The sequence below is a fragment of the Populus trichocarpa genome, chromosome 2 (genome assembly GCF_000002775.5).
Source record: "Populus trichocarpa isolate Nisqually-1 chromosome 2, P.trichocarpa_v4.1, whole genome shotgun sequence".
Lineage (NCBI taxonomy): Eukaryota > Viridiplantae > Streptophyta > Magnoliopsida > Malpighiales > Salicaceae > Populus > Populus trichocarpa.
The window spans coordinates 12,678,593-12,701,427 of NC_037286.2; the positions used below are offsets into that span (position 1 = coordinate 12,678,593).

At 31.6% G+C, this 22,835-nt stretch overlaps 2 protein-coding genes across 3 annotated transcripts; both read left to right on the plus strand.

Moving 5' to 3' along the window:
* The first annotated feature begins 7,107 nt into the window (after positions 1-7,107).
* Positions 7,108-12,016, plus strand: LOC7497232 (protein ABIL1). 2 transcript variants are annotated; one of them, XR_008058618.1, is made up of 10 exons: positions 7,108-7,622; positions 7,834-7,916; positions 8,506-8,656; positions 8,748-8,847; positions 8,950-9,042; positions 9,158-9,242; positions 9,359-9,411; positions 9,493-9,599; positions 11,301-11,688; positions 11,845-12,016. XR_008058618.1 is itself a non-coding variant. In XM_052450827.1 (9 exons), the coding sequence occupies exons 1-9, from the start codon at positions 7,527-7,529 to the stop codon at positions 11,454-11,456; spliced, it is 924 nt and encodes a 307-aa protein (XP_052306787.1). In that variant the 5' UTR covers positions 7,108-7,526; the 3' UTR covers positions 11,457-11,710. The 2 variants fall into 2 exon arrangements, 1 of the variants encoding a protein (XP_052306787.1); XM_052450827.1 differs by lacking the exon at positions 11,845-12,016 and having other exon boundaries at positions 11,301-11,710.
* Positions 12,017-15,087: 3,071 nt separating this feature from the next.
* On the plus strand, positions 15,088-17,875 carry LOC7457370 (UDP-D-xylose:L-fucose alpha-1,3-D-xylosyltransferase MGP4). The gene is made up of 4 exons (XM_002301349.4): positions 15,088-15,747; positions 15,945-16,106; positions 16,952-17,167; positions 17,465-17,875. Exons 1-4 carry the CDS (start codon positions 15,268-15,270, stop codon positions 17,672-17,674), a joined length of 1,068 nt encoding a protein of 355 aa, XP_002301385.2. The 5' UTR covers positions 15,088-15,267; the 3' UTR covers positions 17,675-17,875.
* Positions 17,876-22,835: the final 4,960 nt, after the last annotated feature.

Genomic DNA, 22,835 nt, shown 5'->3' on the forward strand with positions numbered 1-22,835 from the left:
CTTTTAAAATGTAAGAAAATTGAATTGTCTAAATAACTCAATGTTGAAGGATGAAACATATATATATATATATATATATATATATATATATATATATATATATATATATATCGGGTTAACCTGTTAACTCCATTACACTAGGCTCAGGATTGGGATAATCCCGTAGAAAAAAAAAACCACGAAGATCAATCCCCGGTAAATCAAATGTTAAAGGGAAAAATTAAAAAAAATTAAAAAGGAACTAAAAAATATTAAAATCATCTCGTGCTAACTTTCAAAACTAATGACCTTGATCATGAGCCTGAAACCATCCCCATAAAAAACAAACCCTGAAAAATAACATAGAAAAATTCTAAGTCAATAAAATGTTGAGTAGTGAAATTGAAAAAAAAAACAAAAAAAAGACACATATATATATATAATAAAAATAAAAAACAGAGACTAAATTTGATATAAAAATAATTTGAAATAAAATATTGAGAAATAAATAAAAATAAAATTCAATTAGGAAAAGGAAAAAACCAAACAACAATAAAAAAATGAGGATCAAATTTGATATTAAAAAAATTAAATGAAACCAAATGATAAGTGATGAAATTAAAAAAAAAAACAAAACAAATAACAGTCAAAAGAATGAAAATCAAATTGAATACAAAAAGTAAATGAAAGGACACCTTTATATTTTGACAAATATAAAAGAGACAGAAAAAAAAGAGAAAAACAAAGCTCATTGAAAATCAACCATACTTCACCATGTACACGAGCAAAACAAACAAAAAGATCACGGCGACATGTTTCCAATGTTGCCTTGAAAAGCAGCATTTGGATGTGGGACGACGTCGCATGCACCACTTAAAGGGACCTAACATCACCAACTCGCCCCCTCAGTCAATTTATTAATAGCTAAAAGACCACTTTGAAAATATAAAAAAAGCCTTTGAATGCAAGCTTTATAGATTTTTTTTAAGGATAATATGGTTTTTACACTATACTTTTAAAATGTAAGAAAATTGAATTGTCTAAATAACTCAATGTTGAAAGATGAAACTAATATATATATATATATATATATATATATATATATATATATATATATATATATATATATATATATATATCGGGTTAACCTGTTAACTCCGTTACACTGGGCTCAGGATTGGGATAATCCCGTAGAAAAAAAAAACACGAAGATCAATCCCCGGTAAATCAAATGTTAAAAGAAAAAATTAAAAAAAATTAAAAAGGAACTAAAAAATATCAAAATCATCTCGTGCTAACTTTCAAAACTAATGACCTTGATCATGAGCCTGAAACCATCCCCATAAAAAACAAACCCTGAAAATAACATAGAAAAATTATAAGTCAATAAAATGTTGAGTAGTGAAATTAAAAAAAAACAAAAAAAGACATATATATATATATATATATATATAAAAATAAAAAACAAAGACTAAATTTAATATAAAAATAATTTGAAATAAAATATTGAGAAATAAAATAAAATATAAAATTCAATTAGGAAAAGGAAAAAACCAAACAACAATAAAAAAATGAGGATCAAATTTGATATTAAAAAAATTAAATGAAACCAAATGATAAGTGATGAAATTAAAAAAAAAAACAAAACAAATAATAGTCAAAAGAATGAAAATCAAATTGAATACAAAAAGTAAATGAAATGACACCTTTATATTTTGGCAAATATAAAAGAGACAGAAAAAAAAGAGAAAAACAAAGCTCATTCAAAATCAACCATACTTCACCATGTACACGAGCAAAACAAACAAAAAGATCACGGCGACATGTTTCCAATGTTGCCTTGAAAAGCAGCATTTGGATGTGGAACGACGTCGCATGCACCACTTAAAGGGACCTAACATCACCAACTCGCCCCCTCAGTCAATTTATTAATAGCTAAAAGACCAGTTTGAAAATATAAAAAAAGCCCTTGAATGCAAGCTTTATAGATTTTTTTTAAGAATAATATAGTTTTTACAGTATACTTTTAAAATGTAAGAAAATTGAATTGTCCCATATCAACCTTTTAACAAATTTTGTTTTGAAAAATAACATAGTCCTTACATTGTGCATACAAATATTGAATTGTCCACAGTCAACCTTTTAAAAAATTTCGCTTTTCACAACTATTTTTTTAAAAAAAAATTCTTGAAAATTTTATATTTAATTCTTTTGTGGTATAATTCTATGAGATTAAGTTTTAAATTATACAAGGGAGACAAAATTAAAGACAAAGGATTGCAATTTAAAACATGGAAAATATATGGCTAGTTTCAAAGTTTTGGCTCAGAAGTTTAATTCTTTCATTTCTTAGTCCATGAATTTGAGAAAGAACAGAGAAATTCATTGAAAAATAATGAATAAAAGAGAAAGTAATCAGTTGGCCAAATTCCAGCCATCAAATAGAGAATCTTTGTATCAATTGATTTCTTTTCTCGAAAGGAGTTCAATGGAGATGGTTTTATCTCCAAACATGATGGAAAAAATAGATCGGTCTCGTTTAAGTTATTTTGATTAAGTTGATTTTTAATTTTTTAGAGTGGTTTTTAAGGTGTTTTGAGATTTTCAGATGATTTTTTAAGGTTTACAAGATGTTTTGGAGTAAAAATGAGCTAAATTTTGGATTTTTAGGTTCATAAAACAAACTTCAATTTTAGTGACCAGGATGTGAGTCTAGGCTTCTAGGCTTGGGCGCACCTAAGTTTTTCATTAAGGTTGGGTACGTGGGCTTGACCCATTAACACCCGGTATTTTTTTATTATTATTTTGAGTCCTTTTCATTAATTGTTTCTATTTAAATATCGATTTTTTTACATTTTATTAGTTGTGTGATACTTCAAAAGTATAGTATATTTGTATTGAATTTTTTTCTTTTTATATTTTATATGAATTAATTGTATTTGTATGAAGTTTCTTTTTATAAAAATAGAAATCACTTGTTATTAGCAGTAACATTTAGTTGCTAAGATAAAATGAATAAAAATATTGAAAATAAAAAAGTTAAGCATTTCTACTATGAAAATTAAATTTCTTCTTTAGTATTTAACTAATGATAACAACTCTTTATTTATTTATTTATGAGTTCATATATTTCTTAGTGATCATGCTCTTAATGTAAATATTTTTGTTTATAAATTAGAAAAAAAATCGTAATATTTTAAAATACATCTATAATATTAACATATTTATGTTTATATTAAGAATTAACTTAAAATTCTATATTCAGCATTAAGTGGGTGATAAAAGTAGGTGGGGGATATTTTTAATGACCCTTCTAGAGGCCTTAGGAGCTACAATTGTTTTCTCTTGAATGAGATAGCTGGGTGATGGTGCCATCATTGATATATGTTCTGACCGGTTTGTTTGTTGAGGATCCACTTCTTATATAGTGAAAAGATAGCCCAGTAATGAACAGTTAAAATCTTATTATATTAACGATTTCGTGGCTGATGGTTCACTTCATTAGGCCTCCTTTTTATTTTATCTGAATTATTATATATTCCCTTAATTTAAACGTACACGGGATGCAATTAATTAGACAACTATCCTGTTCTGTTCGGCAGTCCTCGATCGGCTTATGTTGCCTCCTCTCTTATCATAATCTCGGTAATGTTTTCCTACTAACCGAATGAATTTCACAACTTTCTACTCTAATGAATCAAATCTTAATTACTCGTAGATATTTAACGATATCAACAGGGAAAAAACAAATTGATTGTGCCAGCGCAATTCATAATTAAATCCCCTGTTTTTCCAAGATGGAAACTCCATCTCTACCTGAGTTGAAATGAGTTTCATTTTTTTTTTTCGTGAAGTAGTTCATGAGTGGGAAAGGGAGCTAAAGGTGCCTAACCACGAAAATACGAAACTCTGGCCAATGGGCTTCATTCGATGCAACGAGCCTTTTCGGTGATCCCAAGGGAAAACAAGGCCAGACCAAACGAAGTTGATTTTAAAAATTATATTTGATATGAGTATTAAAATGATTTAAAAATATTAAAAAATATTAAATTAAAGTAAAATAAATAAAAAAATTTAATTTTTTCCAAAAAATATTAAATTAAAGTAAAAATAAATAAAAAAATTTAAATTTTTTCAAAAATATTTTTAAAATATAAAAACAAACAGAAATTAAAATATCTTAAATTTTGATTCTAACATGGTAAGATTTTTTCAAATAAACGATTCAAATAAACGAGTGTAAAAGATATAATATTTATTATTACTATGTAATTATGTCAGATTTTTATACTTGTATTATTATAAAAATTCAATTAAAATATTTTTAGATTAATTTATGTATTAATTAATATTAAGTGCATAGCATTTAATTCAATTAAAAATAAAAAGCCTACTCTTTAAAAAGAATTACCATGGGGCCATCATTTTATTAGCCGAGGTGTGTGGTTTTTATTCTCACTTGCAGCAAAACCGTAACCAAAAAAATTACTCAGGATGATTGGAGCAATTATATAGCTCGGCCACAGAGGAAGAAGCAAGAAATCTCTCTTCCAATCACATGCATAAGTGAACAAACATTCGACTGGGTAGAAAATAAACATGATTAACCAATGAGTACAGAACTCCCTATGGAACTCGACCTTTACTTTTTCCCTAATTCTCATCTTACCTCCAATTCCAACACTATAACACTATATTGGGGGTGATCATTTTTTATTTTATTTTGATTCAGTTTTTATTAAAAAGAAAAATCAAATTAGTTTATTTTTTCAAAAAAAAAAAATCAAACCGAAACCGGTTCAAACCGACCGGTTTCGGTTATTTTAGAACAAAAACTGGTTTTTTTATAGTTTGACTCGGTTTTTTTCGATTTGGGTTAGGTTCGGTTTTTTAGGTTTCAGGCCTATAAAACTGAACCGAACCGATCGGTTTTTTAAAAATTCTAATCGGGTTTTTTTTACGGTTAGATTTTTCTGTTATTTTTTTCCAGTTTAATCGATTTTTTGTTTTCTTTACTCACCCCTAACACCAATTTCCTTATCAAAGTTTAGGTGTTGACCTAGTATATTAACTTTCTGTTATTAATAATCCCTGAAAATCAAGTCACTGGCATGTTTTTTTTGGCTATGATCCATGTTTACATGGAATAGCATTGTATTCATTTTTCTATCACCTTTGTATGGTTATAAATAAAGTCACCCTTGTATATTACATAATATAAGTTTTTCTCCTAAAAAGAACTAGCTTTAATATTTGGTATCAAAGTCTTTCCAGACCTGTGCCGAAGTTTTTCAAATCTTGTAGCCACAACTATAGATGACACCTGAAGGAAGTTTTGTTCAACCAGAAATTTAACGATATGTTAGGCACCACGATCATTGAAGCATGCTAATAGAAATTTTTCTTCGCTTCAAAGAATAGTGGCATGTAGTTGAGAGGGGAATTTCTTTACAATAAAGGATGTTGATCTCACAGATGAAAAAAAAGGGTGGCAAATCAGGGATTGAAAAACTTGCGAGTGAATAATTATCTATTTCGGACCATCGATCATTCAATCCTTGAAACTATCTTGGATAAAGAGACTTTGAAGGGAATCTGGGATTCGATAAAGAAAAAGTTTCAAGAAAATGCAAGGGTCAAACGTGTATAATTACAGGTCCTTCGCAAGGATTATAAGATTCTTTGTAACTTTCGGGTAAATTTCTGTATTTTTTATTTAAATTTAAAAAAAAGAGAAGAAAAGGAAGAAATATAAAGATGACTATAATAATAATAATAATAATAATAATAATAGTAATTGATGGTGTAGAAATTATTATCCAAACAGGTTAATGTTTTTTTTTTTGTTGAAATTCAAAGAGATTAATGTTGCACAATGATAAAATTGAATAAATCAAACTTAGGGTATAATTATTTTAAACAAAATAAGAAAGTTTTTAAATAAAAAAAGAAGAAAACTTGTAAATATTTAAACTAGTGGGAGTGAAGAATTGGTAATTTTGGCGGGGCATGTTAGGGTTGGGGAGGGAGAGGAAATTGAGTGAAAATTTACCAAATTTAAAAAAATTCATAAAAAAAAATAGAATTAGTAATTAAAATGTACTAGGAATGGTTTGAGCAAGAGGAACAAGGAATTTCTTATTTAATGGAGTTGAGACTGTCTCCGACTACTTTGCTCGTATTCTCACTATTGCTAATAAAATGCGCTTTCATAGTAAAATGATAATTGATGTTACTGTTATTAAAAAGATCCTACGCTCCATGACAACCTTTCTTTAGGGCTTCCGATGATCAAAGGAAATCATATGTAAAATAATATCATCCCTCTAACCTTAAATTTACAAAGCACTTGTATGCATAACTGAGAGGGAAATGGGGCATTAATTTTGCATGCATGAGATTAGATTAATGTTATCTCATTTAAATTTAAATTTTAAAGATTACTACATTGGAATCTTTGGTGGTAAAGGAGAGATAAGTAAAGTAAAGCCAAACTATTATCTCACCAAGAAAAACTGATGAATTACTACTAATACCTGTATAAAACAGCTTAAGATACAACTAAAAGGAACACCCAAATTAGATGGTGTCACGGTTTAATCGTATTTTTAAAAGTTTTTTATTTTTTATTTTTTTTATTTTTTTATTTTTTTTATTTTTTTTAAATTATTTTGATATATTAATATTAAAAAAATATATTTTTAATACATAACTAAATAAAAAATATTTTAAAAAATAATATCTACCACGTTCTGTTACCATACAGTCACTTATTCTTTTTTTTTTTTTTATTTCCTTAACTTTTTATTATTGTCCTTTATTAACAAGGCGGCATATTTCCATTTTTTTAGATAAAGCCCCACGACTTCCAGCTTTTACAATCATGGACAAAGCTACAAAGCAGGGTTTTCCTTTCTGGTGCGGTTTTAACTTTTTTTAACCACCACACCATGAACATGATTAGCAATGGGCCTGATCACGTGAGAGTGAACCAGATTCACTTGGCCCTCCAGCTGACCAGACAAGACCAGGTCAACAGGATCGAACGACAACGCCCTTTAATGCAGGGCCAATACAGTCTTTTCAAGCATTGCCGTTAATTTTAAAAAATATTTTGCTGGAACTGAGCACTAGTCTCCTCTCTCTCTCTCTCTCTCAAGTGAAAGCCTGTCAATTCTAAAAAATAAACACAGCAGTTCTAAAAAACTCTCAAGTCATTTTCGCTGGCCATGAACTCCAAATATTACAAATTCCCACTGCTCGGAATCGCTTCTGCTTCACTCACTCTCTTAATAATCTCTCTCTCTGTCTCATTCTTTCTACTAACCTTCTTCTTTTCGCCCACCATAACCTAACCCCAAATCTAACCATTTATAAGCATATACTAATATACAATCTTATAATAATAATAATAATAAAGTAGTCATTCAACATTTATTTTCTTATAGTCTACGGTTTGCGCGTCAAGTAGTCATTTATTTTCTTATAGTCATTCAATACTTAAAGGAAACTTATAGCTGAAATTTTTTGAAAGAGGAGAGAGAGAGATGATGGAACTGGACCAAACGAGGCCGGAGAACCCGGCCATGACTTTCGATGAGGTGTCCATGGAGCGTAGCAAGAGCTTCATCAAAGCCTTGCAGGTACTAACTACTTTCTTGTATCAGAATAAGAGCCACAAGTGAGGAATCTTTGTTACCAGATCTGTTACCAATTGTTTAATATTGTTTCATTGATTTGTGTTCTCCGGTGATGCGTTTCTCTTCTGTAGAACTTTTTTTAAGTCCGCTATTGCTTTTGGTGGATTGAGTGTTTTTGAAGTGCGCAAAATTATACGATGGGTGATTTTTGCAGGAGCTGAAGAACTTAAGGCCTCAATTGTATTCTGCTGCCGAATATTGTGAGAAGTCTTATCTTCATAGCGAGCAGAAACAGACGTAAGGATTTATGCATTTCGTGCTTTCTTGATTTAATTGATGTTCTCGCTACTCGTTGCATGACTTAGCTCCTTCTGCAAGCTATTATGAAACCTAATTTTTCCGACTTGAGATTTATTTGGAGAGACGACAGTCGATATCTATTCTTTACTAGATTTATATTGAGTTCTGTGTGGACTATTGAGTATGAAAGCTTGATTTGATTGTGTTGTGTATGTTGCAGAGCTTATGAAATTGTAGAATTTGATGCATAAATTATTTTAGAGCAGAATGTTTTGAAGACTACGTTTGCTGTTGAATGTGAGGTGAAGAATTTATGTAGCCAGCCACGAATCACATTTTTAGGGTACAGAACGTAAGGATTTAGTGAACCTTATATTTTGAAGGAATATGGAATTGTTTCTTCAGAATTAACTACCAGAAAGTAACATAGGTCTGCATTTCTGGAGCAATTAACCATTGATTGCGTCTGACAGTGCATGGTCAAGGCATTGACATTTAATGCTGTGTGAATTAGGTCAAAGTTAAAAAAATCAAATGCATCCATTCTCTGCTCATGTTCACATATACTCTTATTGCCATGGAATAGGGTACTGGACAACCTGAAAGATTATGCCGTGCGAGCTCTTGTTAATGCTGTCGATCACCTTGGTACTGTGGCTTACAAGTTAACTGACCTTCTTGAGCAACAAACATTTGATGTCTCAACCATGGAGGTTAAGGTTTCTTGTCTGAATCAGGTAATTCCCAACATTCGTCTGACTGGATGTCTTAGCATTTGAAATCATATGAAATGGATGGACTTTAACTCATTTAGTTTTTTGATATCAGCAATTTCTTACATGCCAAACATATACAGTTAAGGGAGGTCTTCGACAACAGCAGCTGTTGGCATTCATCCCAAGACATCACAAGCACTACATTTTGCCAAGTAATACTAATTTCTTTAATTTCTTTAGAAGTGCTAGTCTATGTAGGGCGATGTTATCAATTTCTCACTCCATTACTTTCTGTTTCCCCCTGTTTGGGCTAGACTCTGTCAATAAGAAGGTACATTTTAGCCCACAAATACAGACTGATGCAAGACAAAATCATTTTCAAGCTAGATCTCGTCTTCAGCTTTCAGGTATTAAGTTTTCTTAGTGAGACATTTACTCTTGGTGGATTTGATACTGTTTTTGCCTTTGTTTCTCTCAATGTTGATGGGAAGGATCAAATTACTTGTCAAAACATTGCGTCAGGTTCCCCAGCATCAAAAACTCTTTCCTGGCACTTAGTTTCTGAGACCAAGTCTACACTGAAAGGGACTCTGCATGCTATGACAAGGTTACCCTATAAAAACTCTTTCTTGGGTTTTCAACCATGTCTGCCAAGAACTTTTCTATTTGCATCTCTCTTGCTGAATATGACATTGTGGCGTTTTACATGTGCTTATCATCCAGTAATGAAGATGCAAAAGCTTCTGGAAAATCTTCTGCAGTTTTTCAACTCTTGGGTATGTATAGAAGCAGAATGTTGCAACTCCAAATCAGTCTAGAAATATTAACATGTTATGCTTTGGATTCTATGCATGCAGATGAAGAAGAGAGTAGAAAAACAAGATCCTCAGGAGGTCTTGCTCAACTATCAAGCAGAGGTCCTGCAGCTGGTGCAATCATGCCAACATTTGATGTCCCACGCAGGGTAATGCCAAAATCAGCTAGAACACAGATACACCCGATATTCTTCCAAGTGCAAACTTGATTATCTAACAAAGAGTATATTAAATTTTGTCAGCGTCTCCTTGCATGAGATTCATATAATGTTGGCATGTTTGCATGAGATTCTTATAGTGTTTTTCTTAAACATTCATGCCAAATTCGGTTGGAAAGCTTTTCTCATATTTTCATTTCTTGTTCTCATGATCTCTTCTGAAAAACCATACCTCAGGAGCTCATGCTCAGCTATTAAGTCCCTTAATTTTTCTGTATTATATTTTTCTCATCACCTCTTTTTGGCTGCTTCTGAAAGTGCGTGTCTTCTTGGCTTTGATGGGGGGAAGTACTGCAATTTAAAGTGGTTTGTGATATACTGCTCCGAAAAATCTTTCAAATTAATCATAAACATAAATGGTATGAGTCTTAATCTAGTGCCAGGTAAGTTGCCTGAGGAACATTGATGTGCCACTCTCTGAGGTCTAGAGGTTCCAATTGCTATTATTGGGAAATCATGACAAGCTGCTGCATTATTTAAATAGTGCTGCAAAATACTTCAAGCTTTTAAGCTGTTTGGATCCATAGGCATTATTGTGGATGGTTTCTTGTCCTTGCTCTAGTGCTGTCCTTTTGATATTCAATGATAGTGCAGGAAAAGGCTATGCTTTGTTTGGGTTTGCATAATAGTTTAATGACTTGTATTGAAAGTTCTTAGGTGCAATCTAGAAATGGTCATGATTGTGGTTATGAGACTGAACATGCCTTATGGTGTTCACCTTATGTACCTTGATGGGCTGTCAACGCTCAAATTTTCTCTTTGTAGAAAGAATCTACTGATTTTGAGTGAAAGTAGTGTCTATTGCAACCTTGTTATGCTTGCTTTAATGAAGAAACGAAGAAAGCAGTTGCTTCTCTCAAGTCTGGAAATTCTGGTTAACACCACATGCCTTGAAAAGAAGGTGCAGGGATAAAATTTTGCACAGTAGAGCTGTTCACCATATGAACTCTCCTTTTGCCTTTCAAAGAAGTGGGAATATGTAACAGTACAGACTTTTGAACTTTTGAGTACAGATCAAAATTCACCTAAAATGGCCTAGCAGCTGGGAACTAGTTGTTCTTATGATTCACTTTAAGAATTCATTTATATCAAGCAAACCAAAGCATCATCACCCAGTTATTGATTGGATATTTCATATATGCTAGTTTGATTTTATTTTTTTTCTTGGAAAGATTGGGTTTTACAAGTTGTCAAATGCCATTACAGATGTACATGTAGTAGACAAATAAATGTTTTGGGACCATCCGGTTTAGGGGTCCATTTGTGGGTGAGTGAACTATGGTTAAATATTAGATGAAGGGGTTCTTGTTAGCTTATTATTGACTACTTATTTTCTAATCATCACCGAAGACACTTCTGGGCTATATCATTGATTGAAACTGCCTATCTTTCTGGCCAGTCATATAACTTTCTTTGCTTGACAAATTTTGGTGAGGATTATTGTCATCAGTTTATTTTCTGCATGTCCTCTCCAAATGGATGTGATTTCAAATCTCGAGGTTTGGTTGGCTCATCCGAGCATTCTGTTGTGTTTGCTTACAGGATGCTTTACTGCTAAGCATACGCTTATTCCAGTTTTGAAACCTGCCCTGATAGTTGAGACATTGCTAACGTAAGAATTTCAATTTGCAGGAATTGTTGGATACTTCTAAGCCTTTGACAGCATTCAGGTCATTTGACAACCCAAGGCATGAGATTGTGCGTGCTCCTGTTCGTAGTAAAAGCATGCTATCAGCTTTCTTTGTAAAACAGAAAACCCCGAAGTTGAAGGCTGGCTCTGCTTCGTGAATCCTAGGTGGAGCAAATTGAATGTTACCAGTAAATGTCTCCAATTGCTGTTGATAATGAGTTCTTCTCAGCTCACTAGTTAGTCAATTTGTCAAAATTATATCTTGTTCCACTTCAATAATTCCCCTAGCTTGACTCTGATAATGGGCATGCTGTGCATAAAGATCCAGTGATGAATATAATCGAGATTGTCTGCTGCCTGAATTTTTTGCCCCTGGCCTATGTTAATAAAGTTGGGTTCTGATGTTGGTCGATGTCACAGTGCATTGTGTTACGTTGTATGATGGTCACTGGAGACTTACATGGTCGTTAATTTCAGGGCTCGTGGGATTAGTTGAGGTGCGCGTAAGTTGGCCCGGACACCCATATTAAACTAAAAAAAAAAAAGGTTGGGTTCTGATGGTGGTCGATGTCACAGTGCATTGTGTTACGTTGCTGAGATTGATAGCACAAATTTACATGATGTCAGATTGGTGTTGTTTGTGAATACGTTCCGTTTAGGATGTACTAACACTGATTTTTGGAAAATCATGTAATTTGAAATTGCGAGTTCGTTTGTATGCATTTTGTCCATAGGATTAGGTTATTTACTGCTGTCTTTTGATCATGTCACTTGAGCATGCTATGCCGATATGTCATTTTCGTTTATCGAGGTCGTGGAAATTTGGGCCTTGCATAAATATGTGCTTAGTACTAGTTTGTTTTGTCTGTCAATTTATATTAGACCCTGCTATTAGTGTTTCTAACCAGAGCGTGCAAAGCATAACTCTGAACGTGATTTTTTATTGAATGGTTCCATTTACTTCATTTCTCTATATTTTTAAGTTGATGAGGCTTTGCAAAGTATGGAAGAAGAAGTTGAGTGTATTTACAAGGATGAGCGTGGAATGCTTCTTGATGATGAAGCAACATCGACTAGAGATGCAATGTGAGAACTCGGTCTTTGCTTTCCTTTTGCATTCACATGGTTTGCCTTTTGTAGGCTTCATCTACCCTTCATATTTTGCCATTCTCCTCTGCTTCAAAGTTTAGTCTCCCAAAGTAATTTTTGTTGCTCCTCCTCCCTTAACTCTCTCTTATCTCCACTCCATCACTGTCTTTGAACACATCCTCCTCACCTCCATAAGAATGATACCCATCATCATAATCGGTGTCATTGTTGTGATAATCATCATCGTCATCCAAAAAAAGTAGACTCGGAATTAGAATAATGAGGGATGGGTCGGAAATGAGAGAGAAGGCAAATTTAAAGTCGAGGATTTGTACATGAAAGGAAACTGAAAGAGATATTGCAGGGGACGAAGATAAAGTTGAGAATTTATATGAGAAAGCAAAGATACCGCATCAAAAAAATTCAAAGCAAAAATATAATTGTGAAACTGTAATATCAATTAAAATATTATAGATATAAAACATGATATTATTGAAATATTATGTTTTTCGACCGCAAGTGTTTTAAATTACTGTGGGTCATCTATTAGCTTAGTGACGTGAGAAAATGAGGCTGTGAAGGCATTTGTTGGCCACAAGTAGTGGATGCTAGCGAAGATAAATATACTGCCACGATATGCGTGTATGCCAGCCATTGTGAATCTGCTGATAATTCCGCGCAGTGCAGTGAGAAGTCATAAAGCATATCTATAACTTATGCGGGACTTCTATTGTGCGTTTGTTGTTCAAAGAAAGACGGGGGGACCTTCAGAATCCTATCCTCTGGGGCTGAGGCTCGTCATGGCACGAGGAACTCGGACTGCAAAGCCAGGAAGGACCTCATGTACTTGCAATTCGCAGTCGATAGAGACTTGTGAGGCCCAAGAAGGCTAGGCCCTAGTGAATTTCGCGACTGTCTAGTGTCAACAGCCTACAGCTTTGCCTAATATATTTTGATTTTTAAGAGAAAAGTCCACATTGCCATTTATAATTTTGTGTTTTAAAAATATTTATTTTTTTAATTTTTAATTTTTAATTACTATTTTTTTTTATATTTTCAAATTAATGTACTGATATTAAAAATAATATTTTTTAAAAATAAATTTTTTTAATATATTTTTAAATTTTTAAAAACAACCAATATCATATTTTTAAACAACTTTCAAATTAAACGTCAGACTTCTCGATTTTTGCAAATTCTTCGACATGGCAGGCGACTAGCTGTGTATCACCAACTGGAACTTGGAGTATCGCGAAAAACTTGACAAGAGACAATAATTAAGAGAAAAAAGGTCTCATTGATTGATTTGTGGATGCTGAATAGAAACAATTTGGCTCCACTCGGTTCAAGACTATAATCATGAATTATAAGTTTACTATAATCATGAATTATAAGTTTACTATAATCAATTTCTTTTTTTATCATGATAATAAACATGAAATAATATTATTTTAATAAAATATTTTTTTTTTATTAACTCGACTTATATCATACCCTACTTTAATCAACCAGATAATTAGATAGGCTGAACAGGTCTTATAACTAGAATTTCAATAGTTCTTGACAATCTTCCTCCCTTTTTATAAACACGTGTGAGTGAGGAATTGAAAATCTTTAAGGCTATGTTTTCAGAAATTTATTTTTAGAAAATCACTTTCCAAACTTTCCTGTATTTGTTTGACATTAGAAAAGTTGGTCAACGAAAAACACATTTCAGTTAAAAAAAATTTGACTTGATTTTTAGGAAAGTGTTTTCCTGAAAAATTTAGACGGAAAACACTTTTTGGAAGTTGTGAAAAATTTAAAAATATCATATTATTTGCTGATTATATCAAATTTGGTCCTCAAACTTTTAATTGCTATATATATATATATATATATATATATATATATTTTGTTTGAATATTTATTTTTCAATTTCATCTCTTAAAATTTAATTTTTATATTAACTTTAGTCCTCATTTTTATAATTATTATTTGTTTTTCCCTTATTATTTTTTTATTGGAATATTTTATCTATCAAATTTGGTCCTCATTCTTTTTATTGTTACTTATTTTTTTTGAAAAATTTTATGAAATGTTAATTATTATTATTTTAATTTCTTCATCTTTTATTTTTTTTTAGATTTGATCTCTATTATTTTGATTATTATTTATTTTATTTGAGATAATTTATGAAATTATATTTTTTTTCAATTTCATTCTCATTCAACTTTTTAATTTGTAAGATTTGTTCCTCATTATTTTAATAAACTTGAGAAAAATAAAACATTAATAAGTTATTTTCCAGCTCATTTTCCATGACATAACCAAACACTGAAAAACATTTTCCAACTTATTTTTCATTACACTACCAAACATCAGAAAATAATTCACTTTTCTGGAATTCACTTTCCAGAATTCACTTTCCAAAAGAAACTACTTTCCAGCAAACAAACGGGGCCATATTTAAAGAATGTTTGAGAGTTGTTTTTTAAAGTAATTTTTGTTTGAAAATATATTAAAATAATTTTATTTTTATTTTTTAAAATTTATTTTTTATATCAGCATAGTAAAATAATATAAAAATATAATTTTAAATAATTTTTTTTAATTTTCATAAAATATTCTTTAAAACACAATTTCGAACATACTTTTTATCGTGTTCAATACCGTCAAACCCGAACCTGTTTCTTTTACCCTTGTGCTCGAAAATAACCCGACCCTTTTAACAAAAAGAGGAAAAAAAAAAAAACCCATCATCCTCTGCTTCTCACATGTCACCGCCAAAATCACAGATCCAATCTCAAAAAACCCAGCAAAACCAAACTCCCAAGCTCATCTCCTCGCCTTTTCTTCCCCATTAATTTATCACAATTACATGACACAGAAGCTAAGAAAATGTCAACATTTTTGCACCAAAGACCTCTCTACAGCCCACTCTCAGATCCCGACCCACTATCACCACGGCAATCTTCCTCCTCCCAAAGACAAATATCCCTCTTCAGCCGCACAGGCCTAATAGCCTTACTGTCCCTCCTCCTGATTCTTGGCGTAATTTTACCCTGGACAGGCACGCCCTCAATTTTCTCAGCAACAAAACCTGCCTCACTAACAAAATGGCAACAGTACACACTATCCCAAGCGGTGTCGTTTGTTGCGAAAAACAAGACAGTGATTGTTTGTGCAGTTAGCCAGCCTTACTTGCCATTTTTAAGTAACTGGTTGATTAGTATTTCGAGACAAAAGCATCAAGATAAGGTTCTTGTTATTGCTGAGGATTATGCTACTCTTTATAAGGTTAATGAGAAATGGCCTGGTCATGCTGTTCTCGTACCTCCTGCTCCTGATTCACAGACTGCACATAAGTTTGGTTCTCAGGTACTTGCCACTTTTAATTCTTTAATGCGTTTATCTTCAATTAATTCTTATTTTCTTTGTCGCCGTTGTTGAGTTGGCAATCATCGTTTGTGGCAAACGAAACTGCTATTTTGAGGATTCTGATTGATTTTGCTTGCTAATAGTTTACTTTATTTTGATAATCTGAAAAGACGATTCTGATTGGTTTCGTTGGATAGGGGTTTTTCAATTTCACATCCCGGAGGCCTAGGCACTTGCTGCACATTTTGGAGCTTGGATATAATGTGATGTACAATGATGTGGATATGGTCTGGTTGCAAGATCCTTTCCCGTATTTGGAGGGAAACCACGATGTCTACTTCACCGATGACATGGCTGCGGTATGTATACTAACCTGCTTGTACCTTTGATGTGTGGTATGAATGAACTCCTACCCTATTCTGGGACATGATTGCTGCATCTCACTCTTTGAAACATTGTTGATTAACTTGTGTTTTGTTTCAAATGTCTTGATTTTCATATCAAATTCTAGTTTTTGTTTTGAGTGAGTTTGGCGTGTCGTGGCTGAAAATCACACCATGCAGTAACCTTATTTTACCTTGCCTTAGAACTCTCGAATCCTGATATCTTGATCTCTTGATCTCTTGCATTTTGACTCGTCTAGAGCTTGTTAATACTTGGTATTTAAGGTAAAACTTCACCATTCGATATCTTTTTGTGGCCATGAACTGGCTGTCTATGGATCATTTCCGTACTAAGTTTAACTCCATTTCTAGTGATATTGGTGGCGGATATGTCATTTTTCTTTTTACTATTTTGGTATCAGCTTTATGCATCCCTTTGCACCATTCCACTTGATCATAAGTTATTCGATACTTATATGGTTAGTGAAAACCTAAAATCAAGTAAATGAAACCTGTCCTTAGGAAACCGTTTGGGAACGCGGTGCAAACCGCGTTCCCAAAAAATTCAATTTTTTTTTTTTTGCTAAAATTTAATATGGTTTGTATGTTTTGGATCGTTTTGATGTGTTGATGTCAAAAATGATTTTTAAAAAATAAAAAAACATCATTGGCATGCATTTCGGCACAAAAAGTTATTTGAAAAGCAACCGCTACCACACTGCCAAGCATGTTACTGTAAGCTTGTTTTTACGTGGTGGGGTGGTTTCAGCAATCTTTGGAATAAATACTATATGTGATGCCCTTTTTGTTTGCATTACCAGGTGAAGCCGCTGGGCCATTCCCATGATTTACCACCCCCGGGAAAAAAGGGGCGCACTTATATATGTAGCTGCATGATTTTCATGCACCCCACTGATGGAGCAAAACTAGTTTTGAAGAAATGGATTGAGGAACTTCAAGCTCAGCCTTGGTCCAAAACAAAGAAATCCAATGATCAGCCTGCTTTTAATTGGGCATTGAACAAAACAGCTGGACAGGTTTGTGCTAACCTTTTTAGTGCATCCACATTCCACAAATTGGATTATTGGATTTCACTTTTCCTTTTTTCTGATATAATTAATTCTGCTTAAGGTATTGAAAACATGTGGCAGTGCTTTAGCTATTGAGGCTCGAGTCTGAAGGAGAACATTTTAAATTTATGAACTAAAAATGTAAAATGAGTTCAAATTTGTACTCAGAAGACAAATAGTAGATTTATTCCCCCTAGGTTTTCCATACGTTTCATGGTGCATCAATTGAGTTGTGATGTCTGTATATTCATGACATGTCCACAGGTGGACCTGTATCTTCTGCCCCAGACAGCATTCCCAACAGGAGGGTTATACTTCAAGAATCAGACATGGGTGCAAGAAACTAAGGGAAAGCATGCTATCATTCACAACAATTACATCACAGGTTTTGAGAAGAAGATAAAGCGTTTCCATGATTATGGTCTCTGGTTGGTGGATGGTCATGCTAGTGAATCCCCACTTGGTAAATTATAATGAATCAAAAGACCATGTTAGTTTTGTCTGCGTGGCAAATCACATTCTTTCAGAGCCCTGGATGAAATGTCAGCTATTGTTCATGGAATCACATATAGAATATGGATGATTAGAAACTCTAGTTTTTTTCCTTTTCTTTTCCTCGTGCTTTATTTCCTGATAATAGCAGTGCATTAACTCAAGGGTGGATTGCTTTGGAAATGGCTTGGTTGATTTCCTTTCTAACAGATTGAATTCAATTCACATAGACAGTGCAAAAGCAAAGGAAATGGCTTTGTTCATGTTCTTTCTCCCATGGATGGAATTCCTTTCACGCAGGAAGTGCAGAAGCCCACGAGCAGTCTGTTGAATCAATTGGATTTCTGTTTCATATTTGACCCACCTTTTTGTGGTCAAGCCAAGGAACTATTTGCTTAAAATTTTATGCAAACACAATTTTCCCCTGCATTACAAAATCAATCATGTCTTCAGAAATCTTCACCAATGAAATTATTGTTATCATCTGTGAAGTTCGCAGTCTCATGTGCTCCCTCCCATTTCTGTGAATGAAAGCATTGGTGATGCTCCGATTAGTGGTTCTATTAGGGCATTAATGTACCAACTTTCTCAGGTTTTAAACTGTCTTGCGCAACAAGGTAATGCCAAATGAAGTCGAGCTAATAACTTGCATTAATAGAGTAGATGAGGCATTACTTACCAGCTTCATCGGGTATTAAGTGGTGAGAGCTGCCACGTGTCAAGGAGTTAAACAAATGGTAGTAAAATGTTTCCTCCCTCGAGAGCGTACTGCAAATAATTGATTTCTTTCTTTTTCTTTGCATAAAAATTTGGAGTCAAACTAGCTACAGCTTAGAGGAGGAGGAAATAGCAAAGAAGTGTCGGCGAGGAACACACTGCGTAAAATAAACGTTCAATTATTGAAACCTGGGTGTGGCCCCTCATTGGATTGACATCAGGCAGGCATGGTGAACAAATTTCTGAATTCGATTCGGGCAAGCAAGTGGATCTTCGGAATAAAAATAAAAATTGTGAAGTGGTAGCGAGGAAAAATATTTAATAAAAATAAAAATAAACACAAGTAGATACTAGTTAGATATATTAATTTTATGTATATTAATTATTGATTAGCATCTAAAGAAAAAAAATTGGTTTCTATACATAATTTGCTTCTGATTGAGAGGTTTCTAGTGTGAGCTTCTTCAGTGGTAATAATTATTAGTACTTTTTTTCGACAAGAAGAATCAAATGAAATTAAAATCGGACAAAATCGGTTTATATATACACATCAATCAATACACTGAAACGGAAAGCAGCCAAAAATGAGAGAGATAAGACTGAATATACTGCAAAATCACCGTAACTTTAAGCAAATATATGTTACCTTGCTTTTTTTGTGCTTGTGCACATCATTGAGATCTTCATCTCCACCATGCTTCCTTTTCTGAAATCATACAACAACAAAGTCCATATTGGCAATGACATTGAGCATAAAACATTTAATGTCAAAATCACCCATCACTGCAGTTCGGTTTCGGGTTTCGTTTGTTTTTGTGGTTAAAATTAAGGTTTGTGTACTAAACTCATAAAAATACAAAAAAAAATCAGTATTTTATAATTAAATTTTGTGTATAATTGAAAACCTTAACCTCAACCACATGAATAAACACAATCTTATTGCAGGGATGGGTGATTTTGACATTAGATGTTTTATGCTCAATGTCATTGCCAATACTTTTCATTCATGGCCATCAGCAAATTTACTAGTTTTTAATTGTCAACGGGTGAATATGACATTAATTTGAATAAAGATTTGTATTATTGTGCACATAAGAAGTTGAATTGTTTACTATAGATGTCAAACACCATACAAAAGCAACTAAGTCTATAAATTCAACTACAATTTTATTTGCAACATCATGCTCTGAGTATTTAAGAATATAATAGTAATTGTTTTTAATATATATATATTAAATTTATTTTTCATATCAGTACATTAAAACAATTAAAAAGAATTAAACAAAAAAAAATTGAATTTCAGTCAATCTCTGTCTGGGCAACACTTCAAAACAAGTGTTTTTTGGAATGATCAGCACCAGAATCATGATGTATTTTTTTTTAATCATTAAAAGTAGTATTTTTATTATTCATGCATTTTTTGATAGTTTTTTTTATTAGTAGTATTTTTTTAATTAAAATTAAATAAATTAAAATATTTTTATTAAAAATTTCAATAATTTAAAATAAATAGGAAAAAATATTTTTTAAAAAAATCTAAAATACATTTTCTTATTAATACTTTTTTTTTTTAACAAAAACATGTTTTTTTTATTAAAAATATTATCTTTTAAATAAAAAACTTAACATGATTTGAAAAGTAAGTTTTCATAAAAAAAATTAAAAATCACGTCTCGATATTTTGTATGGAAGAAAAAAATAACTAATACCATAAAATTTTGTAAGAAATTTAGAATTAAAAAATAAATTTTATTTTTATTGAATATTCGAGATCATAAATTAAAAAAAAAACATATTAGGTTCATATATAAAACTTAATGAAATGATTACTAATATTACCAAAAGATTCTATAATTTTATTTGAAACAAAAGCAAAATGAATGGTATTTAATAGAATAATATTTTAAATATTTGATTTATAATTAATTTGCTCTAACATGACCCATTTGATATGGCGGATCCCAAGGCAACTCAAACGCTTAACAAAAAGCATTATTTGGCTTAAAAAAATTAAAAATGACATGTTTTTAATATCGAGATGACGACATCCTGAATCGACCAGGATTTCATGACTTAACTTGTCAAATCCACAATTTAGGTTATGGACTTTACTGGGTTTAAATTTTTTTTAAAAAAAACTATTTTTTACATGACTATACTATAACAAAAATAGATGTTCATAAAACCAAGTACAAACCAAATGCTATGATATTTATTTGAGATTGAGGTAACTTCATAGAAAACAAACCAAAACAATTTATGAAAACAAATTCAATCAAGTAAATGTTGAGTAATACAATTAAAAAAAGAATGATGAAATAGAATAAAAAGAGAGAGGGGAAATGAAAAAAAAAGGGAAAATTACCCTTAGAATCATGTAATTTGGTTCATATTGTGATTACTCGCTATGGTTTGAAAAATTACTATTCACATGCTAGACTTTGAATGTGCATTAACGCTTAACATTTTCATCAAAGAAAATCAACAAAAAATATCTATCTAATTCCAATTACAATAGCTATAAAACTCGAATGAGAGATTGATTATGATAAAGAAAAACAAGTTTCTTTAACTGATTATTGATTTAGAGGGTGTTTGAGAGTGTGATAACGATTATTTTTCAAAGTGTTTTTCACTCGGAAATGCATCAAAATAATATTTTTTTTATTTTTAAAAATTATTTTTGATATCAGCACATCAAAACGATCCAAAACATAAAAAAATAATTTTAAACAATTTTTTTAAAAATTTTCCCAACCTTCATTTTGAAACGCAATACCAAATGAGGCTTAATCAAACCCATCAACATAACAAACCGTGTCCTCTTAACAATTCACGAAAAGAAAAAGAAAGATTAAAAGTAAACAAGAAATTGAAATAACCCATAAAAACTTACTGATGAAGGAGTTTGAAGGCATAAAAAATGTCTTGAAAGATAAGAGAACGAAGATTATTGGGTTGCTTGTTATAGGATTCTCTCATAAAACAAAGGTAAGCTCTTTACAAGTTACAGGGTAATGGTGGGTTCATGTTAAGGCCTCTTTGTAACCAAGATTTTGGTATCTTTCCATTAGGTTTGACATTTTTTTGGGATTATGATGCAAAAAGATGAGAGCAAAGACATAATTTTGGGAGGGAAAAGTTTAAGCAGTTGGTAATAATAAGAGTTGAAGGTAACTAACGTTCAAACTTCCACTTTTGATGCAATTTGTTCATTGTGAATACATCGACCAAGTCATCATCTGGTACTGCATTTACCATTGCAAGTTCAACGCCGTTTATGTAGTAGTATTATGATAGTAGTTGTTTTTTAAAGTATGTTTTATTTAAAAATAAATTAAAATATTTTTTTTATTTTTAAAATTTATTTTTAATATCAGAACAATAAGACGATGAAAAAATATAAACAAGTTAATTTAAAAAAAAAAATATTTATAATTTTTTAAAAACATTTAAAAAACTAGTTATGTCAAGTGATGTCATCAGGAGATCAATTTTGGAAGGGAACTTGAAAGGGTTTGGTGAAGTTCTCGATGGCAGAGAGAATTCTCCACGTCGGTTCCCTAGTTGAATCCAGAGGAATCTCAAAATCATCAACCCTAATTCCATATATAAAGCTGGTCTGGACACAGCATATGAGGAAATTATTTGAAACATACCCTCACCTGCTTAAGCTTGTAGCCTCTTTGCCCCTTGACACAATAGCCTTGCATATTATACTAAAACCCACAAAACCACTGTCGCAATCTGAAGAGAGTACTCAGATTTGAGACAAAGATTCAAAAATCAGGGCTCTCTCTAAACTTCAATGTGTGTTTTCAAGAAGAAGAAGAAGATAGAAAATATAATTCGAAGAGAGATATATTATGCATTGAAGAAAGATGATTTAATATCCGTTTGAGTTTATAATAATATATATATATATATATATGATAGTAATTTGGTTTTAAACAATAACCAAATGTATCATCTTTATTGTTTACATGGACAATGAAAGAGCTCAATTGACATCTAATTATTTTAAATGTATGGAGTTATATCAATATTTATGTTAAAAATACTAATAAGTTAAATCAATATTTATATCAATACTAATAATTATTTTTTCTTGTAGTTTCATATTTAAATCTTGTAGTTGTTAATATTAATAGCCAAAATTTGCTTGATTATTAATTTTAGAACCTCCATGTAATTTAAAAAATAAAAATAATAAGTTGAAGTAGTAACAAGTTGTTGAGGATGCGAGTTCCTATAAGATTCTTGTATTTTTAATTCATTAACAAGTTTGTAATTACCAGTGGACCTTAAGTTAGCCTTTTCCGTGGTTTAGCTTTGGGAGTGGCTGCTCGTATTGTTATATATAAAAAATAAAATAATTTAATATGTGTGTGTGTATATATTAATAAGTTTCTTACCGATTTCTTAG